This window comes from Saccopteryx leptura, chromosome 1 (genome assembly GCF_036850995.1).
Source record: "Saccopteryx leptura isolate mSacLep1 chromosome 1, mSacLep1_pri_phased_curated, whole genome shotgun sequence".
Lineage (NCBI taxonomy): Eukaryota > Metazoa > Chordata > Mammalia > Chiroptera > Emballonuridae > Saccopteryx > Saccopteryx leptura.
In genome coordinates this window covers 348,946,485-348,974,271 of record NC_089503.1, presented here as the reverse complement: position 1 = coordinate 348,974,271, position 27,787 = coordinate 348,946,485, and the positions used below count along the sequence as shown (strand labels likewise).

At 44.1% G+C, this 27,787-nt stretch overlaps 1 protein-coding gene across 3 annotated transcripts in view; it reads right to left on the bottom strand.

The window, feature by feature from the left end:
- The window catches only part of IMPG1 (interphotoreceptor matrix proteoglycan 1), a 133,082-nt gene that overhangs the window by 8,538 nt on the left and 96,757 nt on the right, over positions 1–27,787 (bottom strand). For 2 of the 3 annotated variants that reach the window (XM_066358983.1, XM_066358984.1), the window contains exons 13-14: positions 27,162–27,709; positions 23,440–23,659 (exon numbers count right to left, since the gene is read on the bottom strand). In XM_066358983.1, the coding sequence (XP_066215080.1) occupies positions 23,440–23,659; positions 27,162–27,709 (768 nt within the window). Of the gene's footprint in view, positions 1–13,526; positions 13,742–23,439; positions 23,660–27,161; positions 27,710–27,787 lie in introns of those variants that run through there. The other variant, XM_066358985.1, reaches the window with a different exon arrangement.

Sequence of the window (27,787 nt, the reverse complement as noted above, 5' to 3'; positions counted from 1 at the left end):
GTATCTTTGTCAAGTGAGTTTATAGACACAGGTGATAACATATTTAGCTCCAAATACAATTATGCAGAAACTTTGTTGTGTATCAGCATCTCCCAGAGGCCTTGTTAGAATGCAGATTCCTGGCCCCTCCTTCAGAGTTTCTGATGCAAGAAGTTTGTAATGAGGACTGAGGTTTGTATTTCTGAGAAGGCCCCAAGTGATGCCAGTACGTCCTATCTGGAGAGCACATTTTCATAACAACTGCATTAAAGAACTGGTTTTTTGATAGTTATTTTTTAAAGTAAGTAATTTTGCAGAGATGAGCTATAAAAATACAATATATATTTAAGATCAGATGTACCTTATAAAGTAGTAGTCATTTATGTGGACAACTTTGATAATTCACTCAGGATAATTTTCTAATTTAAAAACGATCTTTTCTCTTTGTCCCTTACGTATCCCTAAGGCCCTAATGTTAGAGATTCTTTCCTTCGGATTAATTAGTTTTCCTCTGTTAAAATACAAATAGACTTCTAGTCTGTTCCTTTTTTTGTCATTAATTGTTCTCTTTCACTCTATTTTTAATTCTGTGAATTGTCTCAAAGTCTTTGTTAAGTGGATTATAAATCAAGAGACTCTCAGGATATTTGGTTCTGGAAGGCCTGTGGCTCCTGCCAGGCTTCCTCTGTCTTTATAAAGCTGAGCCCACAGCTCTCGGGCAGAGGAGCAAATGGCCCGAGTCCCCACATGCTGATGGCAGGACCAGAATTGGCCGCTGGCCCTGAGACCATTCCTGTTGGATCCCATCAGCTATATATTCTTCAGATGATACTTTTAATAAAAACATGCTATGTGCAAGGAAGGAACTAGGGAACAGGCGACTGTGTACAAGGCCGTTCTTCTAAGCAGCCTAGGGAAGGAACAGACTACTTCTGTACAAGAAGCCGAGCACCTTGTCTAGTATAGGAGCCCCAAGTATGAGCTCTAAATATAAATTGGAGAAGATCGCCTGACCTGAGTAAAGTGGGTTGCATTTGTATGTGCACAGTTTGCAAAGGCATTCCAGCTGTAGCCAGCATGGGCAGAGGCACAGAGGAGAGAAAGCAACGGGAATATGAAGAGGGTGCAGGGGAAGCCCCGTTTGGAAGAAGCAGTCTCAAGGATGGAGAGAAGGGAACTAAGACTGGAAAGTTAGAGCCAAAGTCTGGTCGGTCTCGAATGCTGTGCTATGGAATCGGGACTTTACAGGCAGGTGGGAGCTATGGTGGATTTTTGGCGAGGGAGAGAAATGATCAGTAGAAGCTATGTAAATAGAATTTTCAAAATTAGGGTCATTTCAGGGATCATCTGGTTCAGTATTGTCTAAGTGAGATCATTTGCAGAACTTGAATTTAGCAGGATTTACTAAGTTTTATACTAAAGAGGTTTGGTAGCTAAATTAATTTTTTTCAAAATGTACTTTGTTTTTTTAAAAAAAAATTTTTTATTGATTGGTTTTAGAGAGACAGAGAGAGGAAGGAAAAAAGGGAGGGTGAGTGAGAGAGAAAGAGAGAGAGAAGCATTCATTTGTTGCCCCATCTAGTTGTGTGCTCATTGGTCACTTTCCGCATGTGCTCTGACCAGGGATTGAACCCACAACCTTGGTGTGTTGGGACGATACTCTAACCAACGGAGCTACCCAACCAGGCGGCTAAAATTAAATTTTTTCCCCTTCAATGCAGGGTTTTAATGCCAGTGGTCGAGGCCTGGCAGGTCCACATTGGATTTCAGCAGATGGTAGAAAAACTGCGGAGCCGGAAAGGGTTGAGTCATTTGTTTAATAAAATCTCACAATGGCGGACAAGCACACAGGCAGGAGAAATCGCCTCTCAGGCAAACAAACAGCAAAAATGGCCCCTCACAGGGACGGGCAGGCAACCCGTGCATAGGCAATCCCCCTGAGCGCAGCATACAGGCTATGCACACACGGTGCTGCCACATGCTCACGCCCCCATCAGGCAAAGGTCTTGAAGCCATAAACCAGCAAGCAAGCCCAACACAGTTGCCCCATAGGGTGAAATAAATATAACAGGTTTTTCTATTTCTTGTTCTGTTTCTCCCTCTCTTCCTTCAACCTCATCTCCTTCTCTTTTTACTTTGAAACCTCTTAGGGTCATTAATAAGCCAATCTCTGTTGTGAATCTTCAAGAGAAGAACATAGCTGCTTTGCCAAATTCACTGACCACAGAAGCTCTGTAAATGGGTCGTTGCGGGACATCTTGTGGGGTGAGAATTTCACTGTTCCGCTCCAGCGCCCCCTTGTGGTGAAAGAGGTGAGCACAAGAGAGATGAGTGAGACCAGCCCAAGCAGAGGGCAAGAGGAGGCCCTGGAAAACATACAATATTTTTGGTTTTCCAGCAAGACAAACCTGTTAAAAGTCTATGTCTTGTTGTATTTCTCTGAAGGTCAAGGGTCCCTTATAGACAACAGGGCTGGCTAACATAAGCTGGTTTTCCCTGCCTTGCAGTTCCTAAAGCCGGCATGTTACAGGATCCTTGTCACTGTTTGGAAAACAGCTCAAATTTACCATGGTAATCCACGTGATTCACAACCAGGGCCTGGCTTTTAAATATTTATTTATTTATTTTTTATTGATACAGAGAGTCAGAGAGAGGGACAGATAGGGACAAACGGTCAGAAAGGGAGAGAGATGAGAAGCATCAATTCTTGAAGTAGGAGACTTAAAATCACTGAGCATAAAAAGAAATCACTGAGTATAGTTTTTGTTTGCAGTGTACGCTTCCTGGAAATTAAGAGAAGATTCATTTTATCATCATTATCAATTTGGCCCTTCAAAATCTTCAGCCCGTGAATTTCAGACAAACTAAATGCTTTAGACTTTTGTTTTATCCATAGGTAAGACTTTACATTTCAGAAACCTTCTTAAATAATTGGGTAATTTGCAGATGAGGCAGCTGAAACTCAGTGAAGTTGAGTGTTGTCAAGATCATGCCTGTTTGTGCTCAAATCCTTCTCTAACTCCCATCCCATCTGCTTGAGGACTGTGGGAGAAGTTTCAGGGGAGAAAGAACCCCAAGGGGGAGCTGTTGGACCATAGTCTATAAAGGTAATTGTAGTCAATTAGAATAGTAACAGAAGAGACCATGTTTATAAGCATGTGAAGCAACTGATACTGCTTCCATTTTCATACCTTAAATATATTTTCCGTAGGTACGTTGGCTGTTTTACTTACAGATCATTCTTTGAGGGTTATCTATAACTTTGGGCTTTGGGCAAAGACCAAAACCTGGATGTGAACTGATTCTGGGGAGGAAGCCCATGAAAGACAAGACAGTGACTTTACAGTGAATAGAAGTTTAGCCATAGAAATTTCTTAAGAAAGCTTTCCCTGTGTTGTTATCATTTTTTCCTTTGTCATATCCCAAGGACATTTGTCCTTGGAATGATGGGCACCTTCATGTGCAGGCCGTACAACTATCTGCCTCTTCCTTAATGCATCCCCAGGAATTTGCAAAAAACAGCTTAGCCTAAATTTCCCACTCTTTGCTTTTGATTTGGTTAATATTAATAATGTAAACATTATGTGGCAACAACCTAAAATGTGGCATTCTGAACCTGCTCTGTATCATGGAAAGAGGAAGGACAAGGAAATGTGAGATCAACAGCCTATTAAAAGGAGAACAATTTGATGCCATTTTCTAGAAAAATATTTTCATGTCATAATCAAGTTGTGTGTGGATTTGAGGAGGTGAAGTCCTCATGACTGGTGTATAGACTAGCCTATAATTTCCATAGCTTCTTGAATTTGCTTAAATCCTCTTTCAATATATAATTTTTTTTGGTGGGCACTATGGAAAGGTTTCTCTATGAACCTCTACCACACCCACTGAACACCTACAACAATTAGGGGCACCCTCTGGTCTTACTGTAATTGCTTGCTGACAAAGTCACTTAATTTTCTGTCTTTAACCCATTTGGATAGCTCTTCTGCAGTTCAAATGACAATTTCCCCATACAGGCAGCCCAGGGCATTTGGCCTGAGAGAGTCCAGCCGTGCCAGTAGCTGCTTGTTAGCAAGTGGTGGGAGAGGTCCAGGCCCATCCAGCACCCAGGGGTCCTGGCTTAGTCTTTAGCTTCCCCTGTGGACTCTGCCTGCAGTCACAGCATCAGTGTCATTCCATTTTAGGCCTTGTCCCGGATGTGGCCCCAGGATAATGCTACTGAACCTTCGCCAGGAGCAAATGACAATTATTTATACAGTAGTCTCACTTTTCCAGGGGACTATGTTCCAAGACCCCCAGTGGATGCCTGAAACCATGGATAATACTGAACCTTATAGACACTGTTTTTTCCTACTATCCTTACCTATGATAAAGTTTAATACATAAATTAGTCACAAGAATAGATGAACAAAAATAACTAATAATAAAATAGAGTAATTATAACAATGTGTTTTAATATAAAAGTGATGTGAAGTGGCCTCTCTCCAATAAGCAATGTGATAATCAGGACAACTACTAAGTGACAGGGTGGGGGCATGTATAGCGTGGGTGCCCTGGACAAAAGGATGATTCATGTCCCAGGAGGTATGGAGAGGGATGGCTCGAGATTTTTATCATGCTACTCAGAAAGTTGCAGAATTTAAAACATGAAATTTTAAAAAAAGTGTGTTTTTTTTTAAAAAAGATTTTATTGATTTTTGAGAGAGGAGAGAGAGAGAAAGTGGGGAAGGAGCGGGAAATATCAACTCGCAGTAGTTGCTTCCTGTATGTGTCCTGACCAGGCAAGCCCCGGGTTCTAACCGACAACCTCAGCGTTCCAGGTCCACGCTTTGTCCACTGCGCCACCACAGGTCAGGAAAACTCAACACATTTTTGTATTTCTGAAATTTTCCACTTAATATTTTCAGACCACAGTTGACTGTGAGTAACTGAAACTGCAGAAAGAGAAACTGTGGGTCAGGGTGGCTACTGTATAAACAGGAGTCACATTTATGGAAGGTCATTTTGTGTTTGGTACTGTGCTTGGCACTTGAAACAAGTCTTCATTAATATTCACAACAATTATCCAAAGCAGATATTGCTGACCTCGTTTCACAGATGAGAAAATTAAAGCCCTTTGTAGCTAGTAAGTGTAACTCAAGATTAATACCTGTATGTCTGTTCACAACGTTTGGCTTTTCTTCATCATTGTCGTGACTTCCCTGTTTGCCAAGGAAGGAAAGGGTCTCAGCTGTCCATCATGAGATCAGCAATCATTTAAATGCATGTCCCCTGCCTGCAGGGAGCACTGGGAGGCAGTTTACAGTTACAGTTTAAAAGACTATGGTCTTGGTCATCAAGAAGTGCATAGGAGCCCTGGCCGGTTGGCTCAGTGGTAGAGCATCGGCCTGGCATGCGGAAGTCCCGGGTTCGATTCCCGGCCAGGGCACACAGGAGAAGCGCCCATCTGCTTCTCCACCCCTCCCCCTCTCCTTCCTCTCTGTCTCTCTCTTCCCCTCCCGCAGCAAAGATGGCCCGAGCGCTGGGGATGGCTCCTTGGCCTCTGCCCCAGGCGCTAGAGTGGCTCTGGTCGCAGCAGAGCGACGCCCCAGAGGGGCAGAGCATCGCCCCCTGGTGGGCGTGCCAGGTGGATCCCCGTCGGGGGCATGCGGGAGTCTGTCTCTCCCCGTTTCTAGCTTCGGAAAAATACCAAAAAAAAAAAAAAAAAAAAAAAAAAAACCACCCCAAAAAACAAAACAAAACAAAAAAAGAAGTGCATAGGTTTAGGGAAATCATGGGTTCCTGATGGTCTAAGACTGTCTTTTTCAAAACTCCTTTCTGGTCCCAACAGTTCATTAGCCCCTCCCCCTCTTCACTTGCCCTATATCCTTGAGGCTGTGCTGCCTGCTTTTCTGACCTCTTATAATTACTTATCATTTCTTTGTCATCCTTTATTCTTTCGTCATCTCCTTCTCAACTCTTAAGTGTTGGCCAGGGGGCAGCGTCTCTTTTGACTGGGTCCCGTCCTAGCGCAGATTTCAGCCAGGTTTGCCTACAACTCAGGCTTCACCTGGGCTGACGGGAGCTGCAGGGCCTGGGTCTTTGCGGACCTTCATTTCAATGTAATGAAGCCTAGTGTTCACTAGATGGCGCTCAACAGCAAAAAAAAAGGTAGGAATAGATTTAGGGAATAAAATGTTAAGTCCTAACTGATTTCTGTCTTCACAAAAAGCACTGTGCGGTGCGCATTGCTGAAGGAAAGCTTGGTCTGGAAGAAACTCGCGCGGTGGCAGAAGCAGTTCCAGGGGACAGCTGACAGAGCCATTATTACTGCGTGATTACCACGGCAGATCAGGTCTGTCTGGCTGGTTCGGGAAATGTGTTGGAAATTTCTGGATCATCTTTTCCCATTTCAAATAGGCAGAGTTAGGGCTCCGGAGTTCTGAGACAGACGGACCTGTGCTCCTCCCCACTCGGTGCTGAGCGAGACCCAGCATCGCGCCGGAGTGCAGGGAACAGTTTTCCCACGAATCCGCGGTGGGACAAACCCGGCCACCGGGGCTTCAGCCCCAGATGGTGGGCAGGTGCGGTGTGGCCGCGCCTTCCCCTCCTGCACTTGTAACCACGGCCTGTGGTCGGTCGGTCGTGCTTTTGCTGGTGGGGAGGAGGAGGGGGATCACTTCTTTGCCTGGGGCATCAGAAAATGACAAACCTACAAGATCCGTCCCCATCAGTGCTAATCTGCAGTGCGCAGGACACCCAGCCTTAATCCACCACACTTTAAGGGGCTCACCAACATGTCTTAAATCCTTTAAAATCAGACGAAAACATTTAATTCAAGCCAAACTGGGTTATAGTAATCTCTGTACCAACATAATCATAAGATATCATTTTAAATATTTTTACTAATTAATAGTAACAAAGGCAAACAGGTCTGGGGCCCAGGATATCCTAAGGCAGCGGTGGTCAGTCCATTCCCTCCTCAAGGCATCAATATCACTTTAATACAGTGCTTGGTGCTTAGCTTAGTAATTTGAATAAATATGGCCCTCTACCAAGGGTTTATCTGAGAAGTAATGAAGGGACCTCACCTTCCACAGAGTCCTAGTGGGTGTATTTTCCCAAATCCCGAGAAACTTCTGGGATTTGGCTGCAGCTGCAGAGGGAGTGAACAGACTCATCCCTGCTGTCAGGGCCGAAGCCTCCAGGAAAGTGGGGTGGGGTGGGGTGGGGTGAGGACACAGACACACACACACACAGACACACAGACACACACACACACAGACACACACACACACACACACACCCCGCAACTGGTTTCCAGCAGCTGCTGGTAGCCTTGGGAATGTAGGATAGCATCTCGGTCTCATTTTTCCCTTCAGTAAAAAGGGGTATTTAAGCCAGGTGTTCAGTGATATCCCTTAAGATTCAAAAATAAATCTCCGCTTCTAGGTGTTGTGCCGGAACAAAGGCAGGCACCTCGGGAGCTGCTGACACCATGCGGTGACTGGAACAACTTAAAAAATCTACATTTAAGTTGACGTTTTGTTGTTTTATTCTATTTTATTATTGGCCAAAATGTTCTGCCTATGGCTTATTGTTGAAGGGGAGGATTAGAGGGAGAATAATTACTCAATAGCACCATGCGTGTGATTGGAGATTAATACCCATTTGGGAGCTGAAAGAGTTATTAATAGGAGTTCTTTCTGGTTTAAAAGGGCATGTGACATGTGAAACTTTGGGTTTCATTTCAATTTTCCATCATTCTCAAGAACAACCACCACAAACTGCTTAGAATAGGATCTCAGTAACACTTTCTTATATGAGTGGGTGTGTGAATACCCAAAAAACATCTTGCCTTGGATGGGAGGTTGAATAATTATCTCCACTCTCAGTCATTATTTGTACCTGCCAAACTGAGGTATTTTGGGTACATTAGTTTGAGGGCCTGAGTGTGCCAGGATCAGAGGGAGAGAGAACTTGGACAAACGGGGCTGTGGGAGGTGGCCCTGGAGCTGGGCTGAGGCCCCGACTTGTGTGGAGGGTTTGTGTTAAGGAGTGGAAGGAGGGCTCCAGCAGCATCCGCTGGAAGCTGCGCCGCGTGCAGGTGTGGGATGAGGGCACCGGATGAAACTCTGGAGTGTGGAGAAAGGTACCTGGAAGTACAGTCAGTACTGGGGTCCCCTAACGGAAACAGGCATTAACAGAAGGTCCGTAGTGATGCACCAGGAGGTACAGGGCAGTAGAGGTATAACCTAGGGGCCAGGCCAGAGACAGAGGAGACGGGTGGGGGAAGGGAGAGGGTAGAGGCTGGGAGAGTCTCCTGGAAGGAGAATTCTCGCGACTGCCTCAGCTGGGAAGAAGCACTCCCAGCAGAGCCAACTATACTTATAAAGGGGCCGTTTGGAAGTTTAGGACTTTTGTTTCTGAGAGTGAAGTTGTTTTTTTTGGGGGGGCATTCTAAGACTATGACAAAATATTATAGGAAATTCCACTTGGTTTAATGTAGAACCTAACAATTCATTTAGGATTAATTAAACTGAGGTGTGTTGTCACTTTTTCTAAACAGATTAAACAGCCTCTGTATATCCAGTGGGAAGGTTGATAAGACTCCTTTTTCTAAAAAGGCAAGTAGGTAGGAGTTGAAAGAAGCGAACAAAACTGCTGTTGAATTCCAGCCACAACACGTGGTGACTGTGTGACCAGTGAGAGGTCAAGTTACTCACAATTCTCTGAAACACAGTTTCTTCAACTGTGCAATGGCAGGGTTAATAATGCCTACTTTGAGGAGTTATTAAGTTGAAAAAATACTGCCAATAGTAGCTATTACTGTTTTTATTGTCATTATTGTATGAGTGACAGTAACATTTTTAAGTGATGAGTGACAGTTACCTTTTCAGAACTGGTGACTAAATGGGAGTCTTACACTTTATGCAGCTTTCCAGAGAAAATGATTGTTTATCCACATTCTGGCTGGAAGCATCCTAGATGCCAGACGATAATTTCAGTGTTTACCATTTACCAGCCTTGGATTCTGCCCATTTTTAAGGTGGCTTCTTAGTAATTCAAGAGGTGAATAAGTTAGACTAAGTAGTTTTGCATATTTTAAATCTGCAACCCGCACAGCTAACTGGAATAAAAGCCCTGCATACTTCTGAGAAATTTTACAGCAGCCTAAAGACGACTCTAGTTGCCAAAGGTGCTGGCAGAATACCGAACAAGCTGTGATTCATTTGGTTTTTCAGTTGATAAATCACAGATAGTGCTGACATTGGTTTTGTATTTCTTATGTCACTGGTTGATTTATTCAGGGAATTTTCAAAAGATGAGTGGCAACCCACATGCAGTAATGACGGCGTGCGCCTTGTCCTCTGAGCCTCTGCAGACGCTATTTGGCCTAAGTGACGGCCAACCCTCATTTTGAGAGGACAGATCCAGGCATCCAGATGCGGATCGGAGTGTGGAATGATACTAGAAGTCTCACGAGAATTTTAAAAATGTCTCTTCTTTTTAGTCCAGAACTAGCAATGGAATACTATTTCCTCCTTCCCAGTCTTAACTATCACAGACTGCTTTTCCACCTTGACATTAGGCCAAAGGGAATAAATGAAAATCACTTGATTGGATTTTGTTTCAAAGTTTGGAAATGGAACTAAATTATTGGCCTGTCTGGGCATTGCCTATAAATATAATAAAATTGAGGCATAAGAAAGAAATGCTAAATCCTCTGACCAAGACTGTCACAGCCTTACGCTCCGCTTGACAAAGCTTTACACAGGCTTCTTCCAGACTCTAGGCCCCTGACTCCTCCCCCCCCCCCTTTTTTTTACAGCAGTTAGTTTAGAAACCTTGTATTTGTAAATTTATTCTCTGCCCCTTTGAGATGTGAATGTCTTTTTAAACTTTTTGACAGTATTACTCAGGACTATTCGACTCCAGGACCTGAGCGCCCTTCCTTTGAGGTGTAACCATCAAAGCAAATAGTGCCCTCTGTCTCCCAGTCCCTGAGGGAGGGTAGGTGCCTCCTCCAAGCTGTAACACAGGGGTGGATAGGGCATGCTGACTTTCTCATTTCCCACTTCATCCCGTCCTCACTGGATCCGGCCTGTGCCCCTGCCACTCCATTAGCTTGCTTGTGCAGAGGGTTCTAATGACCTCCGTCTACTGTGCAGTCACAGCTGCAGAAACTGCTGAGCTGTCTCTCCGCGCGGCTCCCTTCCTGCTTCTGCAGCATCTTCTCCGGCCTCGTGGCACGGAGGGTCCTTCTGTTTCCCCAGGAAGGTTGGCCAGCGTCAGAGCTCCATCCTAGTTCCTTGTTTCTTGGCGTTACACATTGCCCAGGGCCATTTTTTTAACCCGTTTTCTGGTTTCGACTGGTGTAGTTGAAATGTGTATTTTCTCAAATGCATACTTTCAGCTCTGGACTCTAGACACCTATTTTAAAGACTGGAGGTCAACTGACCTGATGTCCATTTCCGTAAAACAGGTTTTCCTGAGAAACATATTTTTGGAGTATTTTATATCCTCAAGATAGCTTATTATTATTTTTTTTGCATTTAAAACATTTTAAAAATAAATTTATCTATGCACCCTTTGTAATATATATTTTTTACGTTTTTATTTTATAATCTTGAAAATACTCTAAGAATTGTTTAGTATTAAATTTAAAGACTTTTTGAGTTTTACCAAATTTTATTAAAGTTGAACTTTAAAAACCAGAAACAGACACACACACACACACACACAAAGAGAGAAAGGAAAAATAGGACACCTCGTGGAAGCAAATAGATTGAACAGGGGCTCTTAGACCAATGGTCCCCAACCTTTTTTGGGCCACAGACTGGTTTAATGTCAGAAAATATTTTCACAGACCGGCCTTTAGGGTGGGACGGATAAATGTATCACGTGACCGAGATAAGCATCAAGAGTGAGTCTTAGACAGATGTAACAGGGAATCTGGTCTTTTTTTAAAAATAAAACATCGTTCAGACTTAAATATAAATAAAACAGAAATAATGTAAGTTATTTATTCTTTCTCTGTGGACCGGTACCAAATGGGCCACGGACCAGTACCGGTCCGCAGCCCGGGGGTTGGGGACCACTGTCTTAGACAACCTGAATTTAAGTGAGCTGGCTTGGTACAGCCCTGCCTTCCTCTGGGCTGAGCTCCCACATCTCCCTCCTTTGTACCCAAGGCTGCTATTACAGTGGAATAACCAAAGTACCCTGCCACTCCAGGAAATGTCTGCATTTTCCTCCCACCCTTCTCTGCTGGGCCAACATCATCACAGATCAAGGAATCGCACACCCAATATTGCTGTCTGTGTAGGAAGCCTGCCAGGACATCCCCGCGTCTCTGCGGAATTAACTGCTCTCTCCACTGCTTCATGACACTACTGTTCATATCCTGATAATAGTACTTAGCAGACTCTATTATGGTTTTTTGTATATGTGCCTTTTTCTCTTGGTAAACATTTAGCTCCTTGACGGCAAGGATAGTAGACTCAATTAACCTTTGGTTTCTGGTGTCTACATTAGTGTCTGACTGTCCGCAGATAATCTGTAAGTGCTTACCAACTATAGGAATGAACAGAGACTCAGATTGTGATTGTATTATTAATTACTTGTCTAATTTTTTTTTTTTTTTTTTTTGTATTTTTCTGAAGCTGGAAATGGGGAGAGACAGTCAGACAGACTCCCGCATGCGCCCGACCGGGATCCACCTGGCACGCCCACCAGGGGGCAATGCTCTGCCCCTCTGGGGTGTCGCTCTGTTGTGACCAGAGCCACTCCAGCGCCTGGAGCAGAGGCCAAGGAGCCATCCCCAGCGCCCGGGCCATCTTTGCTCTAATGGAGCCTCGCTGCGGGAGGGGAAGAGAGAGACAGAGAGGAAGAAGAGGGGGAGGGGTGGAGAAGCAGATGGGCACTTCTTCTGTGTGCCCTGGCCGGGAATCGAACCCGGGATTTCTGCACGCCAGGCCAACGCTCTACCACTGAGCCAACCGGCCAGGGCCTTGTCTAAGTTTTCTAAGCAGCAAAGATAAAGGCCATAGGGACTAAGAGGCTGAGAAATCTTTGACGATTTAAGAAAAATCATCCAATATTTAGAAATAAGGAGAAAAGTTGACCACATGACCTTCAATGTCAAACTAGAGCAATAATAGGTCCCTTAGTAAACAGGGACCACCTGTGGGCTGACCCAGTGGGCGGTCTGCACTTTTGTAGCCGGCAAACTAAGTATGCCCTTAGGTTTTTATTTTTATTTTTATTTTTTTATTTTTTTATTTTATTTTATTTTTTTTTCCATTTTTCTGAAGCTGGAAACAGGGAGAGACAGTCAGACAGACTCCCGCATGCGCCCGACCGGGATCCACCCGGCACGCCCACCAGGGTCGATGCTCTGCCCACCAGGGGGCGATGCTCTGCCCATCCTGGGCGTCGCCATATTGCGACCAGAGCCACTCTAGCGCCTGAGGCAGAGGCCACAGAGCCATCCCCAGCGCCCGGGCTAACTTTTGCTCCAATGGAGCCTTGGCTGCGGGAGGGGAAGAGAGAGACAGAGAGGAAAGCGCGGCGGAGGGGTGGAGAAGCAAATGGGCGCTTCTCCTGTGTGCCCTGGCCGGGAATCGAACCCGGGTCCTCCGCACGCTAGGCCGACGCTCTACCGCTGAGCCAACCGGCCAGGGCTGCCCTTAGGTTTTTAAATGTCTACATGAGCACCTTCATAATAGCCTCCATTTTACCTTTTGGCTCACAAAGCCTAAAATATTTACTTGTCTAGCTCTTTAAGAATCACTTTGCTGAACCCTACCCTAGGAGACAATAATTTTGTTTGACTTATTTACTATTGATTATGGCATTTTACAACTCTATAAAGTTAGGAGTTATAGTATAGAAAATTTATAACATACAATGATTATATTTCTTATTTCATAATTCTCCTTTGTTCTCTGGCTATATAAAATTCCTGTTTTCATATCCCCTTTAAATCAGATTCGTCACCCTAACAATTCCCTTACCAATGAAATAAAACTTTAACATATGTTTACTATCTACTTGCATTATAATCATGCTTTTCATAGTTTTACGGCTATTCTTTGACCAGAGTTGGGAGAGGAAGGGGTAGCTAGGGACAGTGGCTGGCAGGTGGGTGGGACGGGTGGAGGGTTCGGGGGAGGAATTGATCGTGAGGTGGGAGACACTCCAGTGTCATGGAGCTCTAGTTTTGCTCTCCTTTTTCTCCCAAGAAAGTGGTAAGAAAAAAGCCAAGGGATAAGACACCCAGAAACTCGGTCTTGCTGTGTTTGGCCATCCTGGTTGGAACAAGGTTAAAATGATAAGATGCCATTTCCTTTTCTCCAAGGATAGATTCTTGGGATTCTGTCCCAGAGGGAGAGAAAGCTAAGCTTCCGTTCCTGACAGGGTATTCCCAGCAGCTGCTCCACTTCTCTCTAAAGATTTCCTCTCTTATCTTTCAAGGAGAATTTTCTCCACAGCTTGGACTAATGCCCATGAGTTGAACTCAATACTGGCAAGATCACACCAGAATCAGGGAGGTTTCTTGTGTTTGCTAAGATGACCTTCTGGTATTATCTGGGGTTTGATGATCAGCGCTTCTCAGAGTTCTTTATTGCATGCTGGGGGATGGGCATGCTGTGTCAGCCCATCTTAGACGCTGGACAAGATCGCACCAGCGACTGTAAGGGCCTGTGTAAACTGGAATCTGAGTCCTTTTTCTCTGGGAACCTGAAGTAATTATCTTCATTCAGGGTCCAGGGACCTGGAAGGCAGCATGATAAGTTTGTTTCACTGGTTGGTTGTACCAGAAAGACATTTTAATCAGCTGAACTGCCTATCACCCTGACAGCTCACACTCCAATATACCACCAAAAAAAGAAAATCTGGACCATCCAGTAACACTGAAAAATTAGGAGCAAAATAGCTGTCATGTTCTAGATTTTTTTTTTGTTTAGAGAGAAAAAAAAAAAATTGCCTGACCAAGAGGTGGCACAGTGGGTAGAGTGTCAGCCTGGGGTGCTGAGGACCCAGGTTCAAAACCCCAAGGTCCCCGGCTTGAGCACAGGCTCACCAGCTTGAGTGTGGGGTTGCCGGCTTAAGTGTGAGATCATAGACATGATTCCATGGTCGCTGACTTGAGCCCCAGGTCGCTGGCTTGAACCCAAGGTCTCCGGTTTGAGCCCAAGGTCTCTGGTTTGAGCAAAGTGTCACTGGTTCAGCTGGAGCTCCCCCGTCAAGGCACATATGAGAAAGCAAAGATGCCACAACTATGAGTTGATGCGTCTCACCCCTCTCTCTCTGCCTGTCTCTCTCTCTCTCGCTCTCTAATTATCTGCATATCTTTCTTTAATTTGTTTTAAAATCTAGACACCCATTTAGTTTATAATCAAAATGCTAAATTTGTACCTATTTCCTCAAACTAGAATTGTGCAGGAGAATTGGTGCTAGAAACATTTCAGTGTAACGCCACAGGTTATTTATTTTTTTATAACATTTTAAATTTCAGATTCAAGAAGTTTTGTAAGATATACTGATTCATAAAAGTGAGAAATTAATTAGCTCTGCTCAGAAGTCATGGTGGTGAGTGTTTGGAGTTTTGGTCTGTCTCTTCCTATCGGATTGGAACAGGCTGCAAACGGAGGAGGAACTATGAATAATGTGACAATGAGGCTGGAGGCTGTTTGTGAGTCTGTGTCTGAGTGGGTCCCTGACCAGGGCTCACTCTTGGGTGGCCACCTTCCTCTCACAGCAGCTACCACCCTCAAATGGTAGCTTGTACGGATACCTTTGTGGCTGGGGTCCTGCCTCATGAGCTCTGGTGTTGACAAAGATTATCTACTTGATCTAGTCTACTTAGGTTCTTCTGAAATTTTCTACTCAGCTTCGACTTTTGGACTTGCATGTCTATCTCTTCTTGTTCAATTTTAGCAAGAGTCTTGCTAAGTTGTTTTGCTAGAGCACTCCCCCTGCCATCCTATATATCTGATCACTGTCGATATCTAATCAAGTTCCTCGTCCTCCACCTTCCCCCAAGTGATGTCTGATCACCCTGGCCTGCCTTCCTCAGGAATATTTTAGGTTGCCTGACCAGGATGTGGCACAGTGGATAGAGTGTCATCCTGGGACACAGAGGACTCGAGTTCAAAACCCCGAGGTCATAGGCTTGAGTGCAGGCCCATCCAGCTTGAGTGCGGGGTCGCTGGCTTGAGTGTGGAATCATAGATATGACCCCATGGTCGCTGGCTTGAGCCCAAAGGTTGCTGGCTTGAGCAAGGGGTCACTTGCTCTGCTGTAGTTCTTCCCCCCCAAACCCCATCAAAAAACATATGAGAAAGCGTTCAATGAACAATTAAGGTGCTGCAATGAAGAATCAATGCTTCTCATCTCTCTCCCTTCCTGTCTGTCTGTCCTTTTCTGTCCCTCTGTCTCTGTCTCTCTTGCTAAATAAAGAATCTTTTAGGTCATTTTATCCACAACCCCCCCCCCCATACACTTGATGTTTCTTAGTAATTTTCTATCCACCGGCTCCCCACTCTGCTGCTGGGCTATAACTTCCTACCTACCGTATTCAGAGTTGAGTCTACTCACTCACCCCTGCCCCAAGGGCCCATTACGGGTTGTTTCTACACCCTTTGAGATGTTCTCTAACAAACGTCTTTGAACATTTGTTTCTTTAGCAGTGTTGCTTGTCTTTGTGGCTGCTCAGGATACTCGGCTCTCACCCCGCCAACCACCACAGGCAGTCTCACTGTGTAGGACCAGCCCAGAGGGCTAGAAGTCTCTGTATATATTCTCTACAACTCCATTCTCTCTTCTGTTTAGGCGCTTGGCCTCAGTGAAATGGAATTTAAAGGAGAGCTCAGAGCTTTCTTCATTATGAGATCCTTCAATGATTCCCAGACTCAGAGGAATTTGCAATCAAGTGCGTCATATCAGAAAATGCTCACTAGGTAGTCTTTTTGAATGAATAAGGCATAGCTTTGATCCCAGCATCATTCTAAGGTGTCCCTCTTTGGCCATATTAGGAGAGTCTTTGGACAGTGACAGACTGTCATATTAACGTGTTATATGATGGTGGATGACCACTTACTGTTTTGTGTTAAGCATATAGAAGACGGTTAAGGCTGAATCATCAAGCACTTGCTGGTGATAAGTGGGTGACCCTACCCTTTGCCTTTGCTAAAATAACTTAACGAGGTTCCTTGCTGTGAGTCAGGAAGCCCCCTCTGAACCTCACCTGCCCCCCTCTGCTTGCTTATTATACCTTGCACCCCATTCCCCATGCTGATTGGAAGAGACACTTTTGGGGGGAGGTTGGCACAGTGGCTTATCACTCTAAATAGGAACCCTTTTGGATATTGGATTTATCTATTTTAATTTGTATAAAGAAATTAGTTCATTGTTTTACTTTATCTTTTGTAGAAATCCACATTTGGCTCTTCAATCCTGCTGTCCTCCAGCCTTCGGTTCAGGCACACTCTTGTCCCAGCTGAGTCACTCCTCTCATTTCTCAGCAGACCTCTCCCAGTCATTCCTTCACTCATTCCTTCTACGACTTTTCAATGTACAGGGGTCCTCAGGTGACGACAATTCAACATACAATGTTTTGAATTTACAAGGCTCATTCCCATAAAAACTTAAAAAAGTTGAGAAGTAAGTGTTTCAGTTTATGCTGTTAGTGTTGTACTTACGGACTATGTGGGCAAACTGATGGCCTGCTGCGGAAGAATATGCAGTAACGCGGCCTATGAGTGAGGGAGTTGGCGTCCCCAGGACACTTACCTACGCCATTTGGACTGTTAAAAGTGCAAATGTTTTTCTGTTACTACAGTACAGTGTACAGTACAGTATATTTATGTCCATTTCCTTTTTCTGTGGCTCAGTTCTGTTTCTATGTTCCAGATTATTATTTTACAACTGTGTTAGGATAAGTAAGTGACTTAGGCTAGGGTGTGTTTTGATTTACACCAAAATTTGAGTTACATCACTCTTGGGCAAACAAGTATGTTAGGCTTGCTCGCTTGTACTTTGCCTAACTGGTGCATGAGCACGGGGCAGCACCACGTGTGTATAGACTATGTGAGGCTGCAGGTGCTTGCCCTCAGGGCAGCAGACTGTAGGTTGCGAATTGCCTGTTGCCATTGGGAGGGGCCATTGTTTTGCTATTGTTTGCTGGAGAAGGGAATTTTCCCCCTAGCCTGTTTGGTGGTCAGCCCTGAAAGAGAGGGAGAGAGAAGTGGTTTTTCATGCCTACCTGCTTGTCCACCATTGCAAGACTCTAATAAATGAAACGGCCCACCATTTTCCATCTCTACAGTTCTGTTGCTGTCTGAATCCATTGTGAACCAGCGTGGCCACAGCCACCAGTCTTACATCTGGTGTAGTCAGCAGGATTTGGATCAGATTGGTATGGAGCCACCAACACCCTTGAAGGGTAGAATGGAGGAGTGGCTGTTCCTGATGGCTCTCCTTTTGGGGACTGTGGGATGGGTATTTTTTACAACCCTGCAAGATGAAACCAAGAGCCCTGTGCATGAGGCTGCCTGAGATTGATAGCTCCAGGATGAGCTACAGACTGAGTGGCAACAATGGCTTGAACGGGAGTGAGTGCTAGAGAAGGAGGCCAGCTGCTCTTGAAAGCTGCAGTGTGAGATGCGAGCTGAACACTAATGGCACCTGGAACTGGAGCAGTCTCTGGAAAAGGAGTGGCAGGTTCGTGAGCTCCAGTTTGCCCTGAAAGCAGAACATTGGCACCGGCAGTTGTTGGAGGAACAACTGTAGGTTCAAGAGCTTGAGTCTCAGCTTGAAGCCAAGAGCTAGCAGCCTCAGGAGCCAAAGCAGGTGCTAAAGACAGAGCTGCATCTGAGCAAGGGGAGTGGCTCTGAGTCAGCGGGAGCAGATGTTTCTGACTCCTTTGAGGTGGAAGTTCGGGCTGAAGCTGCCATCTGCAGACTCAGAGCCCTGCCCGTGGTTGCTTAGAAGGTGACAACCCATCAACCAAGAGTCCCTCAGGGACAGGCACAACCCCCTCTGCAGGTGGTGGAGCACTCTGTGGTCTGTCTTTACACCCAGGCAGAGCTGATGGAGTTGGGAGTACAATTTAGGCAGAAACCTACCAAGCCTCTAGTAGCCTGGTTGCTGCAGTTGTGGGACATAGGGGGTGGATAGCATCATGCTCTCCAGAACAGAGATGGAGAAATTAGCCACCATCACCATGCACTCCTTCTTTAGGCAGCATCTTCAGAACTGCAGTGACAACCCAGGAAATCATACCCTATTATAATGCTGATGGCTGCCATTCACACAGTCTGGCAGAATGCTGGAGACTTGCCAGGAGCAGTGCTATAGTGAGCTAACCAATGTCCTTTAGGAACTAGGTATGAAGAATGCTGCTTTCAACCGAGGTCCTGTGGGCCAGATGAGGAAGTGTTTATGGCAGGGATGAGGGACCCTATTCTCTGCAGTGCCCCATCAGCTGTTTTTGGGCCCTTCTGTGGGGTAGCCCATCAATGTGGTTATGCAGATGGTAGCAGATTTGGGGCAGTATGGGATTATAAAACAGTGAGGGCTGCTGCCTGTGCTGTCCTCCCCCCCCCCCCCCAACTAACAAGGGAAATGGGCCTGTAAAGGTTACCTGAACACAGATGTGGGTAGATTTGATTGTGGCTGGGGCAGAGAGGGAGAAATTGGATGGTAGGTCTAATAAAGTCCTTTTAGGGCTTTGGTGGCAGCTGAGAGACCCACCTAACAGGAATGAGCAGGGAGGACTGAGGCCCTATGTAAACTTGACAATCCATGAATAACCTTCTAATGTGCTGCAGGTGTTGGCATTAGAAGATAATAGGTTTTTTGTTTTTTTTTTCAGTGGCAGCAGCAACAGATAAGAGAACAGAACTATCAAGGTGGCCCAGGCCTTGAATGTGTTTCACTCCGCCAGGCCCTGCAAGCTTGCTGAGGGGTTTGGATGGGGCTTGTTGCAATGGACAGAGCACTTATGGAAAGGCCCTGAGGTCCATTAATAAAGAGCGGTATGCCTAGTTGCCTGTAACGGACCTTTACCTTGGTGCTTTGCACAGACAGCTGGGCTGTCTGTCATGGACTGATCATTGAGCGGCCTAATGGACTCTTAGAATGTGACCAGAGGGGGGCACTAGCTCCCTTGTTGGATGGACATTCCACTTTTGGACAGTATGAGAGACCCTGATGGAGGGGGGGGCAGCTCCGGTGGAGGCCCCCCTGCACTGGGAAGCTGCTCTCATCCAGTTGCAGAGATGCACCAAGGACACTTTGCGGTTTCCATGGACACAGCCCTAGACTATACAGGCCTTCTCACCTATCGTGGGGTAGGGGGCTAGAGATGGGCCTCTAATGAGCACCTTGGGTAGAGTGCTCAAAGAGATATTGAGAAGGGCACCTTTGTAATTATTGTAATTGTATAACTTGTGCTGTTGCTGTAGTCAGTTTGTTCATGTAATGTACCTCACTGCTCGCACAGGGACCATTGTGGAAGACACCTGTCATGTATAGATTGTGAAGTGAGTAACCCTACAGAGGTGGAATGTTGGGCAAACAAGTGTGTTAGGCTTGCTCGCTTGTCCTTTGCCTGCTGGTGCTGAACGGGCAGCACTCCGTGTTTCCAGTCCCTGTAAGGCTGCAGGGGCTTGCCCTCAGGGCGGCAGATTGTAGATTGTGGATTGCTTGCCATCATTGGGAGGGCCATTATTTTGCTACTGTTTTTTTTGGAGAAGGGATTTTTTCCCCTTGGCCTGTTTGGTGGTCAGCCCTGAGAAAGAGGGAGAGAGAAGCGGTTTTCCATGCCTGCTTGCTCGTCCGCCATTGCGAGACTCTAATAAACAAAATGGCCCACCATTTTCTGGCTTCACAGTTCCTTTATTGTCTGCTCAAATTCAATGGGAATCTTCATGGCCATGGCCACTGGCCTTACAATCACTGTTGTAGGGATGGAACTATGTCATAACCCGAGAACTCCCCACCCCCTTTTAAGAACTCATATTTCTTACTCTCCAAGTGTCTGGTAAGAAATAGAGTAAGGTAATTTCTCAGGTTATCCAGCACACTTTGGCTTTCTCCTATTGTCCCACCATTAAATGATAAATTAGGCATGCTACCCTACAATATATACTAGGCAGGCTAGGGGAGCTTTCTGAGTAGCTCAGCAGAAATTTGACTCCAGCAGGGACTGGAGCTGATATTAGCACTATCTCATCTCTATTCTGTTGGCCTCTTAGAGGAAAGCTATACAGATGAACTCTCACAAGAAATCAGTGAAAATAATTTTAGTTCCAACCTTCACACAAATTTTTTGTCAGGAACTTTTTATTATTCTCATTGGTACTCTAAGCAGGCCATGAATTGTTAATCAAGTTAATAATGATGTTGCGCTATTAACTAAATGTTTATTAATCAACTGCACGTGTGGAGTTGTTATGATAAGTATTGTAAGTACAGTCCCCTTCCCCTTCATATCTGCGGGTTCCGCATCCCCAGATTCAACTCACATCGAATAGAAAATACTTGAAAAACAAGTTATGTTGTTGCTAATGGGTACTCTGTCTACATAGGTAGGCCTACCATGCTTATGTCTGTACTGAACCTATACAGCCCTTTTTTCTTGTTTTCTTCCCCCTAAATAATATGGTATAACAACTAGTTACATAGCATTTACATTGTATTAAGTACTATAAGTAGTCTAGAGATAATTTAAGTATACAGGAGGATGTGCAAGTTTATATGCAAACACTATGCCAGCCATTTCATATAAGGGACTTGAGCATTTTTACGTTTTGATATCCTTGGGGGCCCTGGAACCAATTCCCCACAGATACTGAGGGACAACTCTTACTATTTTAGTTCATCCTCACACCTGTCACTATCTGCATTTTCCAGGTGGGGAAGTGGAGAGCTGCCGTTGGCACATCAGATTCACATTCAAGACCTTCTAAGGCTGCTGGTCTGTGCTCTTGCCAGTGTCACCTGGGTCCCTTACCCAGTCCTGGCAATGCACTAGCAGCACCTGGCCTCTTTCTAAGGCACTACTTAAGTGGCATCTACAATGAAAAGCCTGTCCCCACAGCAGCCCCCCAGGCTCTCCCCTGCCTCAATGGAGCTCCTTACATTTACTTTCTCCTGTGGTTGGGTGGGTCTCTAAGTAAACTGAGCTTCCAAGGGAGTCAAAAAGGGAGGGGATTAGGCCCTCACCTCCCTTAAGCTTTCTAAGTTCTTCCTGTACACAGGTCCCTGTTATCATTTTCAGTTGATTGAAACTGGTCTCCTGATCTCAACAGGTAAGGACCCCTGGTTCCTTCTTAGTTCTGAGGAAGTTTCCAGGGGCCGAGGCAGTATTTTACAGGCATTTAGGAGGTCTTTGATTTCTTAGGAGAGCCAGAGGGCTTACTCAGCCACCCAGTTCGGTAGTAAACACTCCCGGGCTCAGTGCCTCTGGGCACTCTGTCATTTTAATGAACCTGTTCACAAGGCAGGAGGCAATTTTCTTAAAGTTGCACAAAGTTCTGCTCTGTCAAAGATAAGTGTCTCCCAACTGAGCCTTTTTGTTTGGATTTTGCCCAAGGCCTTTTCCTCTGCCTTCGTTGTTAGTCCACAAAATGACAGAGAGGATGTTAAAGATTCACTTCACTCAATCATAGCCTATTAGGAAGCTTTGTTTTCAATATGCCTGGAAGGTTGCTTTGGCAGTGGATTTGGAGCCTTGGCTCCTGGCACTCTAGGGAATTAAAAGAAAAAACAAAGCAAAAACAAAAAGTTCTTTCAGTTGTTTAGAAAATAGAATTTTGAAACTAATGGTGGAAATAGCTCCCAATCTGGGCACAGCTGGTTACAACGGGACCTACACCAGTGGTGGGATTCAGCCAGTTCACAGCAGTGCGGCAGAACCGAGACCTCATTTTTTGTTGAGTTTGGGGAACTGGTTGTTAAAATGGCACTTGTAATCAGGGTTCTCTCTAGGGTGGGCTCCTGGGCAGCCGCCCAATGTGGAAATTACAAATTTACATTCCTTACTTTTTTTTAATGTTCATCTGTGCAACAGCATATTCTGAGCACCTGTGGTAATGTTCATTCCGTCCATAGGTGAAAAAAATTGCAAGTGAGGACGTCCATCAAGAAGCAATATGGAGCCTGACCAGGTGGTGGTGCAGTGGATAGATTGTTGGACTGGGATGCTGAGGTCCCAGGTTTGAAACCCCAAGGTCGCCAGCTTGAGCGCAGGCTTATCCAACTTGAATGTGGGATCATAGACATGACCACATGGTCACTGGCTTGAGCCCAAAGGTCGCTGGCTTGAAGCCCAAGTTTGCTGGCTTGAGCAAGTGGTCACTCACTCTGTTGTAGCCCCTGGTCAAGGCACATATGAGAAAGCAGTCAATGAACAACTAAGATGCCACAGAGAAGAACTGATGTTTCTCATCTCTTTCCTTTTCTGTCCCTATTAGTCCCTCTCTCTGTCTCTCTCTCTCTGTCTCTGTCACAAAAAAAAAAAAAAAAAAAAAAAAAAAAAAAAAAAAAAGAAAAAGAAAAAAAAAAGAAGCAATATGGAAATATCTTAAAAAAACAGTTTTATTGTTTTCTTGTCAGGTATTATTTAATATTTTTTCATTAATATTTTAAAACTCATAATCTCATTTTGTGTACCTCTTTTATTCTTATTTAAGTATTAAATGCATGAAATAATAAACTACCTTTTGGTGTATCATTTCTTTATACTTAAAATGGTCATGAGGACAGAAAACTGGTTGTTAAATTATTTGAATCCTACCACTGACCTACACTATGCTTTATTATCAGAAAAAATGTTTCCTTTCTAGTGTGTAGTTTTGGGCTGAGCCCCCATGTCTTTTATTAAGAATTTTCTTCATATCCAACTCTTCTTTGTTTTAATCTGCAATAGGAGCTGATGGGGGTACTCAAGGGCAAGGGACATTTTACTTCTTTCTTTCATGATGGGTGAAGTGGCTTTTTACTAAGTTTGAATGTTGGTCTAATGGGGATTCTTTTTTCCCTCAGAATGCTGCCAGTTTCATCCTGAATCCCACAGTTAACAGCAGGTGTCTAGTAGGACCGCCTAGCTTGTTGCAGTTCACTGAGAACGTGCTTTTGACTTTTAGCAGAATGTAAATTAGCTTGGCTGTGGGCGATATTTTTAAAAATAATCTCTTAAACACTGCAAAAGTTTTGCTCTGAGGGGAAATTAAAGCTTTCGATTGTAAAGCAAAAGGTATACATGTTCATTGCTTTTTGATGTAGGAAAACTTGTACCTGCATGTCTTAGGACCCTAACTTTCTAATATGGTAATCTATAGCTTCCAAAGGTAATTTTATCAAGTGTCATTTTAATTTTATTTTTGTGACTTTAAAGTTGAGCCACAAACTTAGACAAATAAACAAAATCCCCAACTCCTGCATATTTCTGAACTGAATTCTTACCTGGTTCAATGCTGAGAGAGTAGCTGTCTATTTCCAGACTGAGTTGCTGGGCTGCAGTAGAACGGAACTCTTCCAAGACCCCACGCACAGCCTCGGTGAGGTTGTAGGGCACCGACTCAGCAAACCTCATCTTGCTGTTCACAATCACACTCCCATTTCTGAAGTTAAGTATTTCAAGTTGTTTAAATCCTGTAAGATTGGATCTTAGATATGGAACCAGCTGCAAAATAAAAGATGTTTACTTTAAACTGTGCTACAGCTGCTACAAATTCCATTTATACTCACTTTTCATTATCTGAGGCATAACTTTCCATTCCTTATTATCTATTTGTTTATTTTTGTGTCTTTGGATTTAACTTGAAACTAGAACACCGTTATTTAATAATTTATTTGCAGCGATTATGTCCCATATTTCCACCTTTCTATCTGTGTATTGAGATAGATGGGCAGTGGTTTTCTTCATAATGAATTGTGAGAACAGAGGATTTTAAAAATCCAGGCCAATGGTATCAGCAAAGCAGGAATGACAGGTTCAGTGGGGTTTTTTTTTGTTTTTGTTTGTTTTTATTTTTGGTGTGTGTTTAAATCCAAGTAAATAGAAACATGTCCCAAACTGAGCCCAGGAAAGACTGCCCTACATCTGTGTAAACGGGACATCTCTCTGGAAGCAACAAACTTGAAATGACCTATTGAAACAAACAATGGCTTAAACATCAGCTTGTCTGTTTAGGCAGGATATGTTTCATGGTCAACACAAATGCGGTGTGGTGGAGATGCAGGGACTGGCAGTCAGTCCTGGAACTGTCCCTTACGAGCTGTGTGACCTTCACTGGGACACTTAACCACTGTGTTGTACCTCGGTGCTCTTATCTGAATTATGAGGGGGAAAAAAAGTGGTTCACTAAGGACGTTTTCCAAACTATAATTTAATAATATCAAAGGTATGCCCAGGGCATTGTGATTCACATACCTGCCTGTGTGAGCCACAGCCACCCAAGACCCCTTTCTTGAAATGTTTGAAACTCAGCAATGTCTGTCTTGTTCCTGGCCCTGAAAGTAAGCCACTCATTCATGAATGGACACCTCTGAGCCCAGGGAGCTCAATGATGCAAGCTGCAACCTCCCAGGCTTGGCCCTGACCTGCTTTTATTTTGTCCCTGTCCCCATCCTCCCAGAATTTTTTTTAAATTTAGACAATTAATTTTAACGGGATGACATTGATCAATTAGAGTACATAGATTCAGAGAAAACATCTCCAGATTTTTTACATTTGATTATGTTGCATACCCATCACCCAAAGGCAAATTGTCCTCTGTCACCTTTTATTTGGTTTTCTTTATGCTCCTCCCCTCTCATCCTTCCGTCTCCTCTCTTCCCCTCCCCCTGGTAACCACTGTACTCATATCTATGTCCACGAGTCTCAATTTTGTGTTCCACCTATGTATGGAATCATACAGTTCTTAGTTTTTTTTCTTTTTCTTTTTTTTTAGAATAAGGATTTTATTTTTAATTAATTGTGTTTACATAGATTCTAGGGTCACCCCGAATACATCCCCCCTCCCCTTAGTTTTTTTAAAATTTACATATTTCAGTCAGTATAATGTTATCAAGGTCCATCCATGTCGTAAATGATCCTATGTCATCATTTCTTAAGGCTGAGTAGTATTCCATAGTGTATATGTACCACATCTTCTTTATCCAGTCATCTATTGAAGGGCTTTTTGGTTGTTTCCATGTCTTGGCCACTGTGAACAATGCTGAGATGAACATGGGGCTGCTGCATGTGTCTTTATGTACCAGTGTTTTTGCATTTTGGCCTCCCAGAATTTTGACTCTGAGTCTGACCTACATTCCTGTAACAACCTCCTTGCCCCCAAGGTTATTGTGAAAGTAGAAAAAAGTAAATGAAATTTTACACAGAGTCTGGAACTTCTTTTTTAAATTTACTCTCTCATGATTATGCCTACTCATTCTTTGTGTCTTACATTGCTTTCGATTCTGGTGGGAACCCCATCTTCACCTACCATGCAAATGACTAGCTAGCTGCTCCTTTCTCCAACACCCATTCTCCTCTTTTTCATGAAAAAGAGGCTGTGTGGCTAGAAACCACATTTCCCAGCTTCCCTTGTAGGAAGTTGTGGCCATGTGACTAGTTCCCACCAATGGGATGATGAAAGAAACGCGGGCAACTTGGGTATCACTTGCTTAGGAAATTGCTTGCCCTGAGCTTCCTCTCTTTTCCCTTTTCACAAGTGAAAACAGGACTGTACCTGTGATCCAGCTTTAACTGTGTGAATAAGGAAACACTTGTGCAGTTGTCAGAGTTACAAGATGGAAGGAACGTGGGTCCTTGGATGACACTGAAGAGCTGAGCTGTCCCACCCACCAAGTGAAAGAGAAATGAACTTATATCTTATTTAAGTTACTCTAGTCTTGATCTCTTCATTATGGCAACTTAGCAGGTACCCTGATTAATATACCTGGGCTAGGTCCACTGGGAATCCATTCCTTGAGATTGTCCCAATTGTCTACTCACCTCATTGTGGGTGGTGGTGGGCGCTTAAATTACACAAAGTCTTTCTTTAAAGTTCACTTGAAGAATTAGTGTTTATGTGGTTTTAATTTATATAATGATTTAAATTATATAAAATGTACAAATATTTTTTCTCTTATTTTCAGAAATTCTGCACTCTTTGTGATATGCATTATGGACTTGACTTTAATTGGCCTTGACTGTGTAGAGGTATCACAGGGTTCAGTATTTCTTATTGTGCATGCCTTTCTTATTGCACACGTAGAAACAAAACAAACATGTAAGTGAATTTGGGGCATATTTGATAATCAAAGATATATGCCATCATAATAATCTAATTTTCTTTGTTAGAGATCAGTAATGATAAGTCATTTAACCATATTTTAGTTTGAAAAGAACTTGAGGAAAGTCTGTCCAGGCAGTGGTGCAGTGCATAGAGTGTCAGCCTAGGACGTGGAGGACCCAGGTTCAAAACCCTGAGGTTGCTGGCTTGAGACATGACCCCATGGTTGTTGGCTTGAGCCCAAAGATCACTGGCTTGAAGCCCAAGGTTACTGGCTTGAACCCAAGGTTGCTGGATTGAGCAAGGGGTCACTGGCTTGGCTGGAGTCCCCAGGTCAAAGCACATATGAGAAAGCAATGCTTCTCATCTCTCTCCCTTCCTGTCTGTCTGTCCTTCTCTCTCTCTCTCTTAAAATAAATAAATAAAAATCAAAGAACTTGAGGGAAACTGAAAAAAGAGTCTTTACACCTGAATTCTTGGCTTTATCTAAGCTGGACCTTTCTAGCTTTGAGCTCTTTGGTCAGGTGGATAGAAAACAGCGTATGACATTATAACTTAGGAAAAGCCTACTCATATTGCTTTTAAATCTCAAGTTTAGAACTTGAGTGACTATGTATTATTCCTGGGAAAACTAAATTAGGAAGAACTATACTGAAAATATCTTAAGGATGTTTGTTCCCAGGAAGCTGGGCAATAATGCCTGTTTGTGTGTCCATCGGAGACTACAACTGCCTCTTGGATTTGAATCCATCTCAACACTCTAGCTGAATATCCTCAGCAACAGTTATCTCAGAGGCTTGTCGCTTCCAGTCTGCTTTGCTCAAGACAACCGGTGATTATATTATAAAGTAACAACAGAAAAAAAATAAAGAGACACACAGAGAATTGTAAGTGGCGCCCACTCACCAGCTGTGTGAATCGTTGCTCCAGAGCTCGGTATTCCGTAGAGCTCTTGTTGAACAGGTCATCAGAGAAGGGCACGTTAGCCACACGCAGACTGAAGAACACCACCAGCTCTCGGCCCTCGGCAGCGGCGGTCATAGAACGAGTGGCAATATACTGTAAAGCTGGGACAGGAGTGGAATTCTCCAAGGAATGATCTGAGGTGGAAACATATCCACTGAATCCTGGTACCTCAAAGAAGGTGGGAGTGTTAGACAGACCCTTTTCATCCGAGACTCGGACTGCATCTTGGCTGCCTGTACGAAACCTGCTGTCTTCTGAAGATGCAGGAAACTGTGACAATTCCAGAGCTGATTGGCTGATGGCAGAATAACGGTTGGTGGGGATGGTTAGCCCTGAGATTCGTAGTGTCTGGTCAATGGACTCAATGTCCGTGGCACTTTGATCGGTCAGAGAGAAGATGCTTGATGCAGTCGAGAAAGGTAGAGTTGCTGATAAGGAAGTAGAGGCCACAGCAGGTGGAGACAAAGAGTCGTCCATGGAGAAAGCTCCTGACAGCAATTCATTATGTCCAAGCATTCCCCCAAAGAATAGAAAGAAAAAAAAAATTTAAAGTTAAGTTTAACTAA